Source organism: Furipterus horrens, unplaced genomic scaffold (genome assembly GCF_987537825.1).
Source record: "Furipterus horrens unplaced genomic scaffold, mFurHor1.1.pri manual_scaffold_5, whole genome shotgun sequence".
In the NCBI taxonomy this organism is placed as follows: Eukaryota; Metazoa; Chordata; class Mammalia; order Chiroptera; family Furipteridae; genus Furipterus; species Furipterus horrens.
The window spans coordinates 40,886,703-40,908,206 of record NW_028327175.1 but is presented as its reverse complement, the minus strand read 5'-3'; the positions used below and the strand labels follow the sequence as shown (position 1 = coordinate 40,908,206).

The window sequence follows — 21,504 nt, the reverse complement described above, 5'->3', positions numbered from 1 at the left end:
CTGTCTCTCTCTCTCTCTATATATATATATTAATTTTACTTAATCCCTTCACCTTCTTTCATCCAGCCTCCCATCCCCCCGCCCCCCGACAGCGGTCAGTCTGTTTCATGTAGTCATGCCTATTTTGTTCATCAGTTTATTTTGTTCATTAGATTTCACATATGAGTGAAATCATATGGTATTTGTCTTTCTCTGACTGTCTTATTTCACTTAGCATAATATACTCCAGGTCCATCCATGCTGTTGCAAAAGGTTAAGATTTCCTTATTTTTTATGGTCACGTATTACTCCATTGTGTAAATTGCCAGTTTTTTAATTCATCTACTGATGGGCACTTAGGCTGCTGTTCTTTCATGTGTATATGCTTTCAGTCATGTCTCTGAATATTGAGCGTCTGATAGTTGAAGTGAGGGAAACCACATTTTGAGCATGGTTTGTGATTAAGAAATACGGAAATGCCATAACAAGCATTTCTATGTTACTCTTAGGAAATATATATCTTCTCCAGATTATGAAGCTGATGTCTACTATTAAGAAACATTAATATGACATTCCAGAATGAAAAGAATCTACAAAATTAAAAGTACATTTTTAGTTATTTTGTGGATTCTAAAGTAATGACTAAAGAAAAAGCTAAACTTAATAGCCTATACTTTTCCAAACCATTTCACGAAGAATAAAAATTTGGCAGAGGCAACTGAGAGATTCCATAAACATCTGATTAGAACATACAATGAAGAAATTATACACACAGTTATATATTCACACGTTTTGTTTTAACATGTTATTAATGCAAGTGGACTGACTGACCCTGTATAAGGGTATGCAGATTTGAAACAAAGCCTTTTCTGCCATCTTTGGTCATATATGATGTTTTGTAAATATTTCATCAAGAAGCCTAGAGCTCAGAATAGGTTTGGTATTAAATTCAGGCTTGTGCACAGACATCCATCATATAAAACTGCATTCCATCAAAACACATCAACACATTGCGCATAGCTCAATTAAGTGCTGGGCATATATTCTGAAAACTGTTGTTCATTTCATGCCAATAATTGTAAAACAGCAAGTGAACATGAAAATTATCACGTTATCATCTTTAATCATATATGGTTGAGTGCTTATCTACGTTTTTAAAAATGTAATATTAGCAAGTGCTGATATTAGTAATAATTTGACTTAAAAATAATTTTTTTTTTCATTTTCAATGTGGTTAAGTTTTATTTGTAAGTAAGTCTTGAGATTTTGGAGATGAAATCTATTTTATGTTTCAGTTGCAGGTCATTTGATGGGGTGGGGAGGGGTGTTACTACCACAAGGTTTCAAAACTAAGTTAAGGGTCAATAACTTAATATTTATGTTATTATTTCTAAACTCTCAGCTGGGCAAGGTAGCAGCTAGGGACTTACCCATAGAGGTGCAACAAGCATTGTGAAATCCCCTGAATATATTTTTTAGATGGCTACTGTGCCACGAAAAGTATGTTTGGGAGAGGAGCAGAGATTTTCCATCACTCTCCACCATTGTCAATCAATGCTTTCAAGTTTGGAGTCTAAATCACGTTGCTCTGTGCATTTCTTAGTTTCACTAAACTAATTCTCATCTCTAAATTACCAGTGTGCTTGCCAAGAAATTGTAATGGAAATTTCTAAATATAAAAAGCAGAGAGGCACAATGAACAATGAGGTGGCTGCTCCTTGCTTCCTATTTACTGAAGTACAGGTACATCTCTGTCAGACAGGAAAGTAATGGGAGAACAGCCATCTAAGATGTCAACTAATATTAATATTAATATAATATAGTATAGTATAATAATAAACAAATATTGCTTCCTCCAAATGTTATTCCTCTAGTCCAGAAGTAAATGGCATTCCCAACAACCAGTTATTCAAGGCCCCAATCTCAAGCTTAGTCTCTTTTCTTCAATGACTGATAACAGGAATATTCCAATTAGAACTAAATTCTTATGAAGTCTACTTCAGAACTGCCTCTTAAATTCATTCCTCTGTCTCAATTCCACTATTACATTCTCATTTGTTTTCTGGCCCACTAGACAGTCTTGTAACTCAATCAACTTAATTATATAGCCTCATCTTCCTCCACACTATCACCAGAAGTTTATTTATAAAACAGCTATATTATTCCTCTGTGTAAGAAATTTCAAAATTTTTTAGAAAAAGCACACTTCAAAATGCCCCAATAGTATGTAGTTTTAGCTGAAACAAAATAAATAGATAAGAATGAAGTTGCCTAAGACTTTCAGATGGCTCAGTTATTTAAAGCTGAGAAAACAGCATTGCATAGTGCTAACACAGGCAGAGGTTCAATGTGAATTGAAATAAGGTATTAATTATATATTAGGTACTTATTTCTGAAAAATTCCACTTAAGAAATTTTTAAAAATAATGACTGAGGTTGTATTATGTTCAGCTATTTTAAAAAACATATATTTAATAAACAGATGTAAGATAATTCTTGGGTAAAATCCACTGAAATGTATGAGCTAAATCTTAAAGAAAGAATATGCCTTAAACATTTGGACCACAGAACTGTGGCACTAATCATACCAGTTTTACAGCATATTAAAAAAAATTTTTTTCACTCCTTTCAAAAAGCAAACATCTGCACACTACTGAAGAGCTAGACAAATGAGTTAAAACAGGCAGAAATGCAGTTCAGAAAAGAGTAAATGCCATGCCAGATGCCATCTATGCCGGTGACAGTGTTAGTCATGTAACTGGGGGAAAAAAATCTTAGATGAAATATTTACATCTATAGTAATTTGTTTTTCTGTTAACTATATAATAAACTGCTTATTTTTGTATACATATTTATGTAAACAATTATTAGGTGACAAGAGGTCAGAAAATGCCAAACAAAGGTATACATGTATATACATGTTATTCATAGTATGTGGCACAAACTACAAGAGACACACACATAAATATATAAAATCAATGTAAGTCCATTAGAAAACATTGGAGAGTAAGAGAATGAAAAGATGCTTATACTACCATCTCAATGTTTTTGAATCGGGCCAAGTCTAAACTTGGATTTCTACTGTCAGTACCAAGGAAAAACTCCTAGGATATTAGTATATATTCAATAATTCAGAGTATTTTATTTTACCTTGTTTAAAAAACAAAGAATGCAAAATATATTTAAGAAAAATCAGTAAATTCATAAGGAGGAGAATAAAAAATTCATGTTTAATTACCTTTTCTAATTTTTTGGCCTCAATGTGTCGCAGTACTTGTTCTCGCCAATCATGAGGAACTTTACTTTTTCCTGGAGGATCTAATAACGAATGCTCAGAACCAACCCTTGCATTTGGTCTTTTTGAAGGACTAGTCCGTGAATAATTGAAATCACTAACGGACATAGTTCTCTCTGGTATTTCACTAACAGAGGGTCGAGCACTTTGAGGTCTTGATGTACTTGGACCATCGATGCTGTATGTTCGCGCAGAAAGAGGCCTCTGTGATCCTGATACCATTGGAGTTCTTCCCACTGAATGTAACTCTCTGTATGATAAATAATCTCCTTCAGGGATCTGGGCCCTCCTTGTGGGACCTGGCTCACCAAGATTTACAGAGGATGTAGAGGACACACTGCTTTGTCGCTGAATTGTATTTCGAGTTGCTCCAGGAATGAGTCGGTCATTTGGTGAGATGGCCCACATTTCCCCATGTCTTCCTGGGCCAAGTCTTGGATGTAAATGGTATCCAGCATTAGCTCGAACGTTGTTATGGTTAGAGAAATTCATATTGGCAGGATGTTTGGTGTAACTGTGATTTTCTGTGCTCTCTGATCTAGGAAGGCGCTGAGAAGGGAAACTGACATGATCTATTTGAGGATTTTGTTTGGAGTGCCAGAACGTGTCCTTGACTGCAGCACTGCTACTGTATTGGATATTATATTGTGGAGGACCATATATTTGAGGTGTAGATTGTGGGCCACTTGTCGTGGGGCCTCTTGTACTTGGCTCTTCAGGATTATAATTTGAATCAAACTTAAAAATTGTCTTTGTACCTGACATTAAATCAGAAGATGAAGAAGAACCAGTAAATACCTGCAATGGTTGATCATACAAAAGTGTAGCAGACTTGCTCCTGACTATATTTTTTCCATCAATAGTAGATGTGACTTTAACTGTTGTATTTGGCTGCTGAAGTCCATTATCACTAAGAATATCATAGATTTTTAGCTCTCCAGTCTCCATATTAGTTATGCTATGAGATTTCACAACAGACCCAACTGGCCCACTTCTCTGAGGGGAGAGATCTTCAGTACTTTTGGAAATACCCATATCAACAACAGAATCGGTGTCATGTTCAGTCCTCCTAGGAGACTGTGGAGCTTCCGCAGAATGTCCATTTACCTTACTTATGCATTCCAGATTAGGACACTTGTTTCCATTTTCCAAGTGCTCAGCTTCTTCCTTAGCGTTACTGCTTAAAAAAGCTGTTCCAAGCACTATATCCTGTGTCTTTGACCTTTCCACTCTCTCATGTTGAAATGTATCATTAGTTATAAGTTTATTAAGATTCATATTGATATGATCTAATTTGTGAGATTCATCAGAAGTGGCTGTTGAGTCAACACCTTTCTCAATAAGGACTAACCGTTCCTCAATATTCAAACCATATTCAGGTAAGTTGAAATCTTTTTTATCATGAATTTTGAAATTTTCCTCTGTTGAATGGCTTAAAATATCTCCATTTTGTAAAAGGCTATTAAAATTTTCATCTTCTTGCCTAAAACAAAAATAACTTTATCAAAAATATTATAAAGCCCAGTTTTCTCAGCAATGGGATATTTATATTAAATGGAGACAAGTAAAATTATATTAAAATTTATAATCAAGATTAATTTTCACCAATATCATAAATCACTTAGTCACAATATAGTTTGAGCTAAACAATAAAGAAAAATGGACTTATTATGTTTTATCTTCTGGTGCATCATTTCACAAATGTGTCAATATCTGAAATGCTTGAAAGATGGGGAGATACATGGACAAAAAACTAATAACTTGAATAGCTGGGTAAAGAGCACAGAACATTTCTAGAAATAATTCTGAAACCTTATATTATTAGCCATAGGTATCATATTTACTAAGTTATTAAGTTCAAATATACAGGTAAGAAAATTATCTGAAGGATTAAACAACAGCTCAGAGCTCTATAAAATATAAAGACCAAAACTGAAATTAAATTTAATCACATTAAGTGACTACAAACGTGATATTCCAAAATTATAGAAAATGTTTTATTTTGACTTGGTGATATGAAAACATATTTGAGTCCTCAAGTTATATTTAAACAAATATTTCTTGATATTAATCTTTTCATGAGGTGACATATGCTATTCATGATTAGGAATACAACACACAAAAAGGTGTAGCTATATCCCTTTGTTACGTTTATTTCATTACATAAAAAACTACTTCTCAACATCAGTAAAATTTTATTATTTAACAAATTAATCATTATATCATCTAAAGGGTTTTAAGAATATATTGCCAGACTGAGTCTTAGCCTCAAATTTAGAGAACAGATATAATGATTATTCATAATTACAACTATCTAACAGCTAAATTCATTTTAAGGTACCAAAATCATTTTCCTTCTCCAACAATATAAATCAATGCATATATAAGCTTGACTTAACTATGCCACCTAGAACTTAAGAACAATTGAACTCTAAAACATTATTTAGCACTATCCATACAATAAGCTTTGGGTTTAGTAGTAACTGAAATCTTTCTATCATGCACTCTACTTGACAGATTAACATGAAGGTAAAACGGTATGGTCTTACTTTGATAAACAAACTCTTGAGAGCCCAAATAATAAATTTGTTTTACACTTCAGCTAAATTCCAACATTTAGGAATTAAGTCTTGTTTTAGAGAGTTTGACCTACAACTTCAAATCTAAGCCAGAGATACAAAGCTAATGAAAAATATTTAAATTGATTTAAATGTGAACAGAGAGGGACGCAGGCTGTGTTATGATTTTAAAAGGTCTTTAAATCCTGCTGAGAGAGAGAACAGATTGAAATGGGGTGATGAGGACAGTGACAATCAGGGAGTTGAATTCCTGCCCATGGTCACAGAGCTGGTAAGAAACAGCACTGAGGACGAGTCCCAGAGGATGAACAGTTGGTCGGAGATCATAAGACCCCATCAGTGGCTGGGGGAGATGCAGAGGAGACCTGCTTACCTGGAGCTGAACAGTGGTTATCTGCGTCCCTCAAAAACAGTTTTGCATTTCTAACCCTAAAAATAGTCCTTTAACTTGAATTACTCCAAATGGGCTGTTTACATTGTAATAACTATAAGTATTATAAAACTCTTCAATCTTTTAATGAAGAAAATTAGAATATATTTTAAATCCCTTCTTCCCCCCTTAAAAGACTAATCCAAAATGGAAATGTATAAAAGCTAAATGATTAGTAGTAAAGTGGGGAAGAAACCATATACTGCCTGAACCACTTCTATAATATTAATTTGTGAAATCCTTTATGTTTTGGTATATATATTTATTTGTATTTCTATCTCTATTTATTGTACAAATAATGTATTTTAAGACAGTTACAAACCTGTTTTTGGAATTAATACCAATATGAGTTTGCTTCACTGGAGAGCAAAGTGAGGTATCTTGACTACTGTCAGTGTTAAGAGAAACTGAATCAGACATCCGAGATGGAGAAGAACAGTTGCTGTTATTCTGATTGCTATTGTGTGTAACTTCATCTGATAAAGAATCTGTGTCCTTTGTATCATCTGAAGCAAACAAACAAACAAACAAAAAAACTCAAGCCATTAATAATGTCACCAAGAATGTTTGTGATATACTTCCCAGTAATGACAAACAGAATTTATATTGTCCTGGTTTAACGTATGAGAGAAGACTCTCCTCAAAACGGAATTTATTTATAAAAAATTGTGTATTTATTCTCACATGTTCAAACTTCAGTCACCTTCAAAGTACTCTCCATCTGATGCAATACACCTATTGAGATGTTTTTTTCCACTGCTCAAAACAGTTTTGAACTTGTCAATTTTTTTTTCAGTCAAATTTTGTAGTGGGGGGTTGTATACTAACTTTAGTCTGATAACACACTACCATCAGACCAGCCTGAACTCGTCAATTTTGATGCCTTTTAGTGCTTCTGCAGCTTTTTGTTTTACCTCTTCCACATGGGCAAAACATTTCCCTTTGAGGATTTATTTCATTTGGGGAAACAAAAAAGTTGCTTAGGTAGGTATCGGAAGAATAAGGTGAGTAGGGCATGGGAGTCATGACCATTTTTGATCAAACAGTGCTGAATATTCAGTTACAGTGGGGGCAGGTGCACTTGTAAACTGCCCATCATGAAATGGGCAAATGTGTTGAAAGAGTCTCCAAAAAAATTCACTGAAACCAATCACAACCTCTCAGAACAATGCCAGCTGGTCCACTGATACAGATGGGTTCCTAGAACACTCATCTAATGGGGGAAGCCTATACTACAAGGGACCAGCCCACTAGAAAATAATTCTGGGTTTTTTTGGGGGGTCACCCCTTGTATAAGGTAAAGAATTATATCAATAAGATTACCAGAAGCCTATGAAAATTCAGCCTTAATATACACAAACATAAAAGAACTTAAAAAGTGACAGGTATCTTTACTTTTCAAAAATTATAACTAATGTTAGGGTTATCCAGAATTTGATTTAGTTTAAATTACTGACAAGTTTATATTATGCAACATTTGCTAAGGCCATCAATTAGTTTTAGTAAATATGCCTTTCCACTCATTTACAATTTTAGAAAGTTATCATAATATAAAATATACAATACAGTTTATAGCCTTAGTAAACTTACCTGGGGAAGAAATTATATCATACATGTATGGAATTGTTTTTATCTATTCTGACAATAAAAATGAGCAACGGAGTCAATCAAAAATCAAACACCAAATGAATCCAGAAGTTTTCACAAGGTCAGCTCTCTCTTCACATTTATAAATCATTTCAAAAAAAGCATATAAATAGTGAACTCTTTTTTTTTAAAATTTATTTTTAGGGAGAAGGGAAGGGAGGGAGAAAGAGAGGGAGAGAAACATCAACGTGTGAGAGAAACACGGATCTGTTGCCTCTCATGCTCACAATCCAGGCATGTGCCAAGGCAGGGAATCAAACCGGCGATCTTTTGGTTCGCAGGCCAGTGTTCAATTTACTGAGCCACACCAGCCAGGGCTGAATAGTAAACTCTTAATATATGAGATGGTTTTGTGTGTAACAAGAATATAAACAGAAACAGACAATGTTTATATTCCATTATAGGCAGGTAGTATGAAAATTAGTATTTTTAAAAGTAGTGGTAAAAAAGATAGTAACATAATATCTTTACACCATAAAGGATATTTTTAACTAATTCAATTCTAGCCAAATTATAGAAATAGTATATATAGACACAATCAAAGAAGATCACATGAATCTAAGGATATTTTTGCTGTTCCAACTATTTCAGTTCAGGTAGTCTGTTTTATGTTTACAGCTAAAAACAGCAGCACATGAGGCTCTTTAACTTCAACTTTAAGGTATTAGGATCTCAAATTAGACATTTTTAAAATAATGTTGAACTATATGTCACTTAAATGCTTTCCTAGATATATTCCTCTTCTTTCAATTTCGTATCATGGGACAACTGTCATTAGATTAGCAAAGTATTTAGCATATAGTAAATAGCAACTAGTAAGTACTTAACAAGTATCACCATTATTATTATTATGAAACACAAGCTATTTGAGGACAACCCTTGATAACAAGTTTCATTAATGCTATAAAGGCAAAGACTGGATAAATATTTGGTGGAGGTAATACAGGGATGTTTAGGGCATTGGTGAGGAGGAATAAGAAAAGGATAAAAGGAAGAGATAGATACCCTCCAAGTTTCCTTTCATTTCTAAGAGTCTGAGATTTTATATTATATGAAAGAATGGCTGGGAAGGATGGTTTAAAACTAACTTCTGGGATATATAAAACAAATATCTATTATACATCAGGTACTGGGCTAGATCTGAGTCCACTGAATAATCTAGTATTTTTGATGTTCACACAATCCATTTGCCTCATTTTATGTAAAACAGATGATGTATACACGGATAAAATTAGGTAGCTCAAGGATCATGTAGCAAGTAAGTGGTAGAAATGGAATCATAATCTAGACTTATCTGCCCATAAAGGCCATGTCCTTTTAAGTAGACCTGAATAAAGGAAGAGAAAAGATCTGTTAAGATTTTCCTTTGAAAACAAGAGAAGAAAGAGACCTTTCAAAAATGCATGTTTTGCCCTGACTGGTGTGGATTGGTGGGCTGGGCACTGTCCTGCAAAGCCAAAGGCTGCCAGTTCAATTCCGGTCAGGGCACATGCCTGGGTTGCAGGCCAGGTCCCCTGATGGGGGCGTGCAAGAGGCAACGGAATGATGTTTCTCTCCTCCTTGCCTTCCTCTCTCTCTAAAAATAAATAAATAAAACCTTTCAAAAAAAAGCATGTTTTAAAAAGTGCTGCTAAAAGTGTTTTAAATAACTTAATGACATTTAATGAGATTTATTACAAAACATTATAAATGTTATTCAGCCCATGTCCAATCTTGGTGCTTCCCTTTAACAGCTGACCTTTCTTGTTATTACTCAGTGCTACCACTTTCGGCTGGTTAATGGAGGTTTCAATTAATGGTGGTCGCATCTCTGCCATTTTCATCTCTTCATCAGAAGAAAGTTCCTCAGATTCCTAATTTAAAGAGAAAACAGCGAAATATTTATGAAAACAGATTTTGGTTTCTTTAAATGAATAAATATTAAGACATAAGAACTTCAAAGAGAAAAGAACATGTATGAAACCTTTTTGTAGTGGCACATAGTGACTAAAAGTAATAAGTGATTTAAAAACTTTACAGACACTGCAATAAAACTATGGTAGTTATGAACCACATTCCAAAGTGCCTATGGGATAATTTTCTGGGGCAGGCCTTAATTCAAGTGCATTAATGATCACTATGTGCCCAGTATGATGGCAAGTGCCAGAGAAATAAAAAAAAAAAAAATACAATCCCTGCCAATGAGAAACTCAGTTTGCTCCAACCAAAGTCTCTTCTTAATCCTCAAATTTATTGCTCCAAGGATCACTGGATTCCAAGGAATCAGAAGGATTGAGGAGTTCTTCCACTAACATAAATTAATGACATTTTTTGCCCAATTTGAAGACAGAATTTTACATTTTTCTCCATTATTTTTTCTCTAATATTTGGCAATTGTCCTAAGTTATCTACCATGGAGAGCTATTAAGTAGAAAAGAAGACCTATTAGTGAAAATATTTTAATGTATACAGTACATATAAAATCAGACTCAATTTTCCCATTTAATATGATGTAAATAAATAAAAGGTTTTAAAAAGGTATTCTGTGAAAAGTAGTAAGACTTTTAGGTACTCATAAGTGTCATAATAAAGATATGGACTAGAGTCAGCAAACTTTCAGTGACAAGGCCAGACAGCAAATATTTTACACTTTGGGAATCATACATTTTGTTTCAACTTCTCAACTTTGCCATGTGCACAAAAGTAGTCATAGATTATATGTGTAAACAAATGATCACAGTTGTGTGCCAGTAAAGCTGAATTTCATCTAATTTTTCATGTCATGAAATATTCTTTTGATTTTTTTTTTCAGATTTAATGTGTTTTATTGATTAAAATATTACATTTGTGCCAATTTCCCTTCCCTCTGCTCCCCTCCACCCGGTGGCCCCCCTCCCTCCAGTTGTCCCCCCCTTTTAGATTATGTCCATTAGTTGTGCATACAGTTCCTCCCAACCTCTCTCCGTCTATTCCATTCCCTCCTACCATGATCCCCAATTCCTATATCATCTTCCTCCCTCTCCCCACTCCCCCTCCCTGTTGATCTCCCCCCAATATGCTTCCCGTACCCACAGTTCCTTTTCCACTCTCGTTGCCTGTTTCGTTTGCCTTTGTTTCATCTCCCTAGCTTCTGTTTTTTAAACCAGTCCCTTTAACATCTCATATAACAGTGGTTTGGATCTAATGAACTCTTTCAGTTTTATTTTGTCCTGGAAACACTTTCTCTGTCCTTCTATTCTGAATGACAGTTTCGCTGGATAGAGTATTCGTGGTTGTAGGTTTTGGATTTTCATTACTTTGAATATTTCTTGCCAGTCCCTTCTTGCTTGTAGGGTCTCCCTTGAGAAGTCAGCTGATAGTCTAATTGGGACCCCTTTGTATATAATTCTTTTCTTCTCTCTTGCTGCTTTTAAGATTCTCTCTTTATCTTTAATTTTTGACATTTTGATTATAATGTGTCTTGGAGTGGTTCTCCCTGGGTCCAGTCTCTTGGGAACTCTCCTTGCTTCCTGGACCTGCAAGTCTATTCCCTTCCCCAAGTCTAGGAAGTTCTCCTTTATTATATTTTCACTCAATTTTTCAAGTTCTAGTTCATCTTCCTCACTCTCTGGCAAACCAATGATTCTTATGTTGGGCCTTTTATAGCTGTCCCAGAGGTTTCTGATCCTCTCATTGTTGCTTCCCATTTCCTCTCTCTGCATTGGTTGACTTCTTGTTCCTTCTCCATATTCCAGTTTGTTGAAATGAACTCTGGATTTTTTTTCCTCACCATCTGTCTCGTATGTGGTTTTGTTCCTCTCGTTATGAATGTTTTTCGCTTCTTTCATATCTTTTTCCTGCTCTTTTGTGAATTCTGTAAGCCACCTGATAACAATGGCCCAGAACTGAGCCTCTGACAGGTTTCTTATCTGTTCATCTGTCAGGTTCTCTATCTGCTGCCTGGTGAGCTGTGTCACTGGGATTTCTATAGTTGTCTGCCTCATTTTGACAGATGCTTTTTGTTTTCTTGGGCCGGCTGTCGGGGGCAGTGCCTGTGTACGCGTCATAAGTCAGCGACCGGCGCCTGTCCGCGACCTATTTCGCAGCCCTGTGGTGCTTTCTTTGGGGGCGGGGGTCCAAGATGGTTTCACACAGTTATTCAGCCAGGAGACCGGGATCCGTCCTCCCGCCCCCCTGGGCCTCACTGTTCAAGGCAATGCGGTGGCTGTTTTCCCCAGTGCTGGGGTCGCGCACTGCCAGGGGCTTGACTGCCTCCGGGCTTTTTCGCCGCCCCGCCGCTGACCGCAAACAGCGCTGCCCTCTTTAATTCTTACCTGCCCAAATGGCACCGCTGGTTTATAACTTCATATGTTGGGCTTCCGTGTAGTTTTATTTTCTGGAATTTCTAATTATCCTTTGTTTTGAAGTAGTTGTATTCCTCTCTAGTTGTAGAGGGAGACCTAGCGTGTCCGTCTAAGCCTCCATCTTGGCCGGAAGTCCATTCCATTCTTTTGATTTTTATTCAACCATTTAATAATGTAAAAGCTGTTCTTAGCTTGCAAGCCATACAAAAACGGGTGGGCAGTGGGCCAGATTTGGGCCGTCAGCCATTGTTTAACCCTGTTCAAGACTGTATACTACAATGGAAAAGTTAGACAGCTAATTAGAAGAACAGGAAAAGAATGTGAATTCGGTTTAGTCTTGATGGGTGAGTTAAGAGAGGAATGACATTCTGAGTAGAGGAAGGACAGAAACAAGAAAAGGTATGTAAATCATCATCATCATCATCATCATCGGCAGCCGTCCGTCTCGAGAGACGATGGCGTAGCTTCTTGAGAGTCTATCTGCACCGCCGAGAATGGCTGTGCAGTCCGACTCGGGAGTGACAATCCCTGCCACACTTGTTACAGGTGAAGGCAGATGGCTGTTGTTGCTGCTGTTGACGCTGCTTCCGCCTCGATCTTTTCTGGACCGCCTCCTCGTTGCGCGCAGCCTCCGCGCGTGACGTACCTTGCCTGACCGCGAGCCTCCAGGCTAGGCGGTCGTCTGCTTGAACTTCCCATGTGTTGAGATTGATGGAGCATTGTGTCATGTCCTTTTTGCAGATGTCTTTGAACCGCAGTTTTGGGCGCCCTGTCATCCTCTGGCCTTCTGCTAGCTCGCCGTAGAGGAGGTCTTTGGGAATACGGCCTGCATCCATTCTTTTGACATGGCCGAGCCACCTGAGGCATCTCTCACTAAGAACTGCATGCAAACTGCTCATGTTGGCTCGCTTCAGCACCTCGGTGTTGGGGACCTTATCCTGCCAGGCGATATGCAGGACGCGTCGCAGGCACCTCATGTGGAAGCTGTTGAGTTTCCTTTCGTGCCTTGCGTAGGTGGTCCACGTCTCGCTGCCATAGAGGAGAGTGCTGAGTACGCAGGCTTGGTAGATGCGCAGTCTGGTTTTCTCAGTGAGGCTGGAATTGTTTCACACTCGCCGGTTCAGTTTGGCCATAACTGTGGTTGCCCTGGCGATTCTCCGGTTGACCTCCAAGTCAACTGACAGAGAGCTCGAGATGGTGGACCCGAGGTAAGTGAAGTCATTGACAACCTCCAGGGTGTATCCGTCGATTGTGATGCATGGAGGAGTCCCCGTGCCTTGAGCCATAACGTTCGTCTTCGTCAGGCTGATGGCTAGTCAGAACTCCTTGCATGCGTGGGAAAGGCAAGTGACTAGCTGCTGGAGTCCCTCTTCGGAGTGTGATGTCAAGGCTGCGTCGTCGGCGAAGAGCATCTCACAGATGAGCACCTCTTTGACTTTGGTCTTGGCTCGTAGATGGGCCAGGTTGTAGAGCTTGCCATCGGATCTAGTGTGAATGAAGACACCCTCGCTGCAGTCCTTGAAGGTGTATTGGAGGAGCATGGAGAAGAAGATTCCGAACAGCGTAGGCGCGAGGACGCAGCCCTGCTTTACTCCGCTGCTGACTGGGAAGGCCTCAGAGGTTGCGCCGTTGTAGGACACCGTGCTGTGCATGTTGTCGTGAAAGGACATGACCACAGCAAGTAGATGTGGTGGACAGCCAATCTTCCTTAGCAAGCTGAAGAGTCCGCTTCGACTGACCAGATCAAACGCCTTCGTGAGGTCGATAAAGGCGAGGTAGAGTGGTTTATGCTGCTCGTGACACTTCTGCAGTTGGCGTAGGGAGAAGATCATGTCCACTGTTGATCGGCCAGCTCTGAAGCCACACTGGGACTCTGGGTAGACGCGGGAAGCAAGGGTCTGCAGGCGGGCAAGAGCGACCCGGGCGAATATTTTGCTGACGACGCTGAGGAGAGAGATGCCCCGGTAGTTGTTGCAGTCGCTGCGGTCTCCTTTGTTCTTGTACATGGTGATAATGTTGGCATCTCTCATATCCTGGGGGATGTAACCCTCCTTCCAGCAGAGACAGAGTAGACGGTGGAGCGGCTGTAGCAGGACTGGTTTCCCGCTCTTTAGGATTTCTGGAGGGATTCCGTCGCTTCCTGGTGCTTGTAAATATGTAAATCAACTCCATGGAATTCAGGATAAGTGGCAGGAGAGACAGAAAAGGTGAAAGATGATGCTCTGAGTATGGACTTAAGTACACGTTGACCATGACTGGAGGTTGCCAAGCCAGGAACTCACAAGATCACACTATCTTTTAAACCTAATAACTCTGCAATGGCAGTGATAGCTAGCAAAGAGAAAAAGAATTTCACAGAAATTTTGGAATTAACAGGACTTCATGACAAAATGAATGCAGCAAGGGGCAAAAGGTCAGTTCTAATCTTCGATATCTGCAGCATTTAAACTGCTGACCAGAGTTTCTCCTTCATGAAATTATACAATTGGGCTGCTGGGAACTGCAGTCTGCTAATCTCCTACCTTTCTCTTTGCTTACATCACTTAATCTTCCTGCAGTCAAGCTCATCTTTTTTCCTTTCTCTTTTCCCATGGATGTACATTTGCTTCAGTGATTATATTTAATGTACACAATGCTTCAATTTATAATCTAGATATTATTTTTCATTTGAGCTAAAGATCCACATGTCCAACTACCTATTGAATATGTCTACTTGATGGTCTTGTCATTTCTTCAAATTGCACCTATCCAAAAGCAAACTTGCCTTCCAGGGCTGTTTGTTCTCTAATACCCCTATTTTTGTTAATAGCATTGTTGCATTTGGGTATCGTTATGTGACTGTTTCCCTCTTGTCCATTCCTTATAGGCAGGGTATTCACACATTACATCTGTAATAGTCTTGCAACTAACTTCTAGTGTGCATTTTCTACTATCATTACTCCACAGCCCTCGAACTTGGAAAATTCAATATCTGCTGCCAGATAACTAATATATACCCCTATCCCAAGTAATGCTGTGCTAAAAAGCCTTTAGTGATTCCCCAAAGACTCAAGAACTTGAAGTCCAAACTCTCGAGCACGGCTTTCATAATCAGGATCCAATATACTCTAACTTTATTTCATACTATCTCCCCTGGCATATTCAGTTAGATGGAACACGCTTTTTTCTTCATCTTCCAAACATCATTCTCTTACTCTCATTGTACATCCTCACTTCATTCAGTTCTATTTCTGCTAACTGAAATATTTCAAAATGAGGTTAAATACCTCCTTCATCTTAAAAGCATCCTTGAATCTTTATAACCAGAAAATATCTCTTTTGTAAATTTCTATAGCCCTTACTACTTGTATTAGTACTTTTCTTATATACTTTGCACAATCTAACCTTAATTATATTCTTATGTATTCATTTTTCCATTCTGCCACTATAGCTCCAAACATGGTCCTTATACATAGAAATTATATAAGTTAATAATAAGTTCACTGGGACAAACCTAATAACCTTTTCACAGACTGTTACATTAGGTTCAACACATGCAATTATATACTAAATGATGTGATCATTTAATATATTCAAAAGCCATGAGTTTTTTCCTGTAATAAAGACTAGCTCACAGGATAACCATAAAGATAGATGATGTGCTTTAAACATATTTAAATTTTCAGGACTAAAGATGCTATTATAATCTCAAAATATCAGTATTTTTATATACCAGTGATTTCCAATAGAACTCTCTGTAATGATAGAAATTATTTGTGTGGTTCAACATGATAGCTACTAACTAACCAGATGTGGCAACCAAGCATTTGAAACACGGCAAGTATATTTGATTAGTTCAATTTTTACTTTTATTTACTTAATTTAACTTAAATTTAAATAGCCACTTTTAGCTAGTGGATAACATAGTAGACAATGCAGCTATGAATCAAACACACTTTGGAATTTCATTTTTAAAAGTTACAAGTTAACCATTTTCAATTAACTCCAGCAGTGTATGAGGAGAGTGTTAAAATGGTACTACCCCTTTTAGAAAAATGACAACAGTTAAATGTAAGTTATCATATAATCCAGCAATTCTTCTCCTAAGTATATACCCAAGAGAAAAGAATATATATCCACACAAAAACCTATACACACATATTATAGCAGCCTTATTCAATATGGCCAATATGTGGAAATAACCCAAATGTCCATTATTTACCATTACAATGGAATACTGTTCAGACATAAAAAAATGGGCGAAGTATTGATACATGCTACAATATGGATAAACATGAAAACATTACGCTAAGTAAAAGAAAACAATCATAAAAAACCACGGATTGTATGGTTACATTTACATGAAATGACAAGAACAACGAAATCTATAGAGGCAGATAAAACAGATGACTAGCTGCTTAGGGCTCAGGGAGATGGAGAGGATGTGGGGGTGATAGCTATGAAGTCTGGGCTTTATTTTGGGGTACTAAATATTCTCAATGTGATTGTGGTGATGGCTGCACAACATTTATAATACTAAAGGCCACTGAACTATGTCCTTTATTTAAATGAGTGAGTTGTGTATGTGAGTTATACACCTCAATAAAGCTCTTTTTTAAAGAAGATACAGCTTTCTTTGATCCACTAGAAGAAATTTTAAGAAAAAAGTATCAGATATTCAAGGGAAAAAAAAATGCATCATAACCAATGTTAAATGGTTAGATAAGCCAAATAATTAAAGTATACCTATGGCAACCTTTCCATTGTGAAGTTACAGAAATAAAGCAATTGCTATTATGTATTTTACAGCACTAGAAATAGAACTGCCAAAATATAATTTACACTGTAAACAGTTTGGTACAATGGGTACCAAAATTTAAGTTCAAAATGGTAAATGAATGATAGAGCGAATATGAAATTTCTCAATAGTAAATGCATTGGCATATTTTCTGCTACCAATATCAAGTCTAACTTATCTTCAGTTAGCAACATTAAATGTAAAATTCTCATCAGATATGATCATCCCAGAATAATCACAAAGCCATACCTCAAAAACATCATCGTGATTAACATGCTTCAAGTTCTCAGAGGCTTTCATATTTGCAGTTACTGGCAGATTTCCAGGCCTGATCTCAGCTTCAGGTTCACTGGCCTTCTGTACAGAGTTTCCCATCAAAGACTTCTCTCTTTCCTCAGCTTTGCTTCTTACTGGAGTAGTATTTTCTGAAGTCTAGGAAAAGAGAAAATAAAGAGTTCCTATTCCTTATGCTTCATAACTAATCTTGTATTAAAGTTCACATGAAAATTTTGAAGTAATTTAAAATCTTCCTATTCTGGATAAATTAAGGAAACTTTAAACATGGAAATATGTAGCACTTAGATAAAATGCTCATTGTAGGGACAGATGATTCCCTGAGGTCCATGAGCCACATTAAACTCTACAATTTACCTGCAGATACATTTCATTTCCAAAGTTGCAAAACAGATGTTTATGATTGACACTTAGCTCACCACGCTCAAATTCAGAACAGTTAGATCATTTTTTTTGCTCACTATAAAATGTATAATTACTCTAGGGACATAAAATTGGTTTCTGTGATACACTGTGAGAAAAAAAGCCCATTAAAGGAACACATAATTTGGGGATTTGTGTAGGTTTCTGAAAGATTCTAAGGAAATGTCAACAGTCGGTCATGGTAACTAAATTTATAATTAATATTGGGTAGTGAATCAATATTACCAGGAGTGGGGCTAAGTATTTCCATTACAACAAATTTTCTGACATGCATTATCGTATTCTTTGTTCAGGCAATGATTTTTATAAAGGTTATGATGAACTCCTATGCCCATCTTGACAGTCTGCAACCACACTGATGTGGAAATAATGGCAAGTAGGGAAGTTCACTGTTGTTACAGCTTTTCTTTCAGGTAGCTGACACCACCACCCTAAATTTGGGAGTACATTTTATTAAATACAAAAAGGATCGCTATATTCATTATCATTTAAAATTTTAAAGAAGTTGAGGTAGGTTTTGGTCAATTCTTTTAAATTGAGTTTTCTAACCTTCACACCCATATCATTATTTACAACTTGCTGATCTTCGTGTGGTTTCAAATCCTTTCCAGAGTCTTCATTAGTCTCTTCATCTTTTAATCTATGTACAATGGTTTGAACAGTTTTTACCATATTCTTAAGCTCATCTGGGTATGGTGTTGGATATCTCTTTAAATTTCCCTCCTAGAGAAATAAAATAAGCAAAATTTAAAATATGGATATTTTTAATGCTAATCTCAAAATTTAATGTATAATCCATCTTAATTACACTCGATATGTGGCTCATAGGGGTAACTGAAAACAGATGATAAGCAGTTGAAAGCACTTACACTCAATAAAAGTATGGTTTTTATCAATAGTCAAAGATGTCACAGTTATAGGTTTCTTTTAAAAACTTTCTTAATAGACATAAATATATTCATTTCAAGTTTGAAACAGATACATGTTTTCCAGGTAGATATTTATCCAGTTACATATAAAATTCCTACGTTTATATATAAGGTCTTAGCACAGACACAAACACCTGAAAGGCCTACTTGTTATTTTCTGGGATTCAGCTAGTTTATATAAGGGAAAAAGAATTACATCCCTAAGTAACTTAGAAATGGGTATTTGCTACTCCTATCATGTGATACACACATTCTCAATCCCATAAAGAAATAAAGGTTCATAAAAGAGTTCTTTATCCCTAAAATACATATAAATAAAGGAAAGGGGACAACAATAATCTGATTTTCTCTTATATTTAAATACACTACGAAACCTGACTTTTAATCACATTATTCTACATTGTTCTCAAATTATTCCACGTGACACATAATAAAACTTTAAGTGTCTTGAGAACAAGGAATGAAACCATACATTTCTTTGTTTCCCCCCACAACAGTACTGTATGGGTATAGAGTACCCAATAAATATCAGTAGACTCACCCTGGGAGGTGCTTCCCTTTCATCTTTGTCTTCATCACATTCAAATGCCACTTGAGCCCGCTGTTTCCTCTGTTCTTCCCATAATGAAGGATTAAAACTTTCATTATCTGATATGAACATAACTGGGAAAAAAACAAACAAAAACACTATATTTTACTGTAATAATGAACTATTACTGCTCATAATTTTTTTTATGAGATATGTTTGTTGAAGAAAGTCAAGACTGGTCAATGTCAGCAGCTGTAAATCTATACTTCAAAAGTAGGCTGATTCTAACATTTCTTTACAATATCAATCACTTCTTTTCTTCCCTAAAGCTTGTTTGTCCTGTTTTGTAACTACAGGGTTTGTCAAGAGAATGTAACAATGGAAACACTATAAATATGTGATTTTCTGTAATTCCTAAAAGAGTAATGTGGTAAAATATAAATTATTTCATCCAAATTTTGTATTAAGTAATCTAATTTGAATATTGTTCATTATGTATTGTAGTGAGGTAAGACAAAAGTGCAAGATACTTTGATAAAAAGACAGAAAGAGTGAGATACAGTACATCATGGCATGTAACTTTGCATCAAACATTATATATGGTATAGCTTTACTAATTAGTGCTTACAAGATATTTTCTGTATCAAAATTAAGGAAAATTAAGAACTTGACATAAACTAAACATTTATATATCTTGTTATCTGATTATATTAAAGGTAAAGATTTAACAACTGTGCCTGTTTTTTTGCTTATTAGGCAACTAAAAAAATTAAGGCTTAAAAATTAATCCATTTGATTATTATATATCACTCTATAGAAGTTTGTGCCAATACAAAATAAAATCACAATTTATTTTTTGTCCATTACAAGAAAACGACTATACCTCGTAAAAACATAAGAGATTAAAAGCACCTAAAATTAGCTAAGAGAAAAACTGAACTTCCTGGTATACCCCCAAATGGTCAATTTAAATATTTATGTAAAAGTAGCATAATTATTGTTTATTTTTAGTCTTATTTTATTTTGGGCTTTTTACCCTTCTTTAATCTCATACCCAAACTAAGAATGCCATGAAACCAAATACTAACAATGGTTAATGGAGTTTTTGGATACAGCTTTTTGTTTTCATTACTCAGTTCAAGAATTTCTTCTTTAATTGTTTTGTGTAGTTGATTAATAGTCAGTGAAGGATTTGTTTGTTTGTGGAATGTGGTTCAAATTGCTAGGAATCCCTATTGGCATACTTTTTTCATACACTTGGAAAGGCAAGCAGAGCCAAGAAGTTTCCAACAAAGCCAGTTTCCAGAAGATTCTCTTCCCATCTTAGGCAGTAATTTCAATCACCATCCTAGCCCAGAAATCTCTAATAAGAGTTTTAGATTATGTCAAAGCTACTTTATATTACAATTACTTCAGAGCTCCAAGGTAAGGAACTTTTACCATGTCTTTCTTTCATTCTTCTCAACTTCCAGTCACCTACACTTTTTACACTTTGGTGTAAATCTCACATCTTCTGAGAATTAGGGCATTGGGCAACAATATCACTTTCTCTATATTTTAGATATCACTAGACATAATCACCCTGGCTATATTCAAGGACTCTAGTATAGTCTATTCTTTCTCTCCACTGAAAACCTGCCAATATTCTGAATGATGACACTGTGTGATGACCCCACCTCAACACTAGTTTCACAGTTCTAATGCCCTCAATCCCAATGTCTATCTGCACTTCTCCCATGTGATTCACAACTACAGTATCCTGTGATAAAGGACAAAACTTTTCTCATCACTGAAATTTATCTGCCTGATCTTGCCAATTTGGTATGTGAGTGCAATATGTTATAGTGCTGTCTTTATAACACACATTGTGAACACATGAACTCTAAGAGGACTCTGAATATTATACATAACTCAGACTTTTCCATTGAAGACTGTTCCACTTTAAAACAGATCTCCAAAATAAAAAAACAGAAGTGGTAAGATTTTATTTTGCTATTTCTGGTCTTCCTATCAGAAATAAATTGCTCACTTGAGCTACATTTTTTAAGAAGAAATGGTAAGAAAAGAGAGATGAATTTGAATCATAAAAATGGAAAACAGAAGAGAGATCAAGGCATGAGTACATGAGTATGTCCAAGATTAGAATAGTTAAGAGAAGGGATCAGCAAACTTTTTATCTAAATGACCAGATAATAAATGTTAAGCTTTGTGAACCAAGAGACAAAATCGAGAATATCAAAGTTCCATAAGATTTTTGACAAACTTAAAATATACTAATAATTGAGTAACACATTCTTACT

The 21,504-nt window shown here is 36.2% G+C and overlaps 1 protein-coding gene across 7 annotated transcripts in view; it reads right to left on the bottom strand.

The window, feature by feature from the left end:
- The window catches only part of ERBIN (erbb2 interacting protein), a 123,735-nt gene that overhangs the window by 11,294 nt on the left and 90,937 nt on the right, over positions 1 to 21,504 (bottom strand). For all 7 annotated transcript variants that reach the window (XM_090276329.1, XM_090276332.1, XM_090276328.1 and 4 more), the window contains 6 exons: positions 19,217 to 19,338; positions 18,296 to 18,469; positions 17,279 to 17,461; positions 9,669 to 9,783; positions 6,606 to 6,789; positions 3,218 to 4,757 (listed from right to left, as the gene is read on the bottom strand). In XM_090276329.1, coding sequence (XP_090132455.1) covers positions 3,218 to 4,757; positions 6,606 to 6,789; positions 9,669 to 9,783; positions 17,279 to 17,461; positions 18,296 to 18,469; positions 19,217 to 19,338 — 2,318 coding nt within the window. The remainder of the gene's footprint in view (positions 1 to 3,217; positions 4,758 to 6,605; positions 6,790 to 9,668; positions 9,784 to 17,278; positions 17,462 to 18,295; positions 18,470 to 19,216; positions 19,339 to 21,504) is intronic.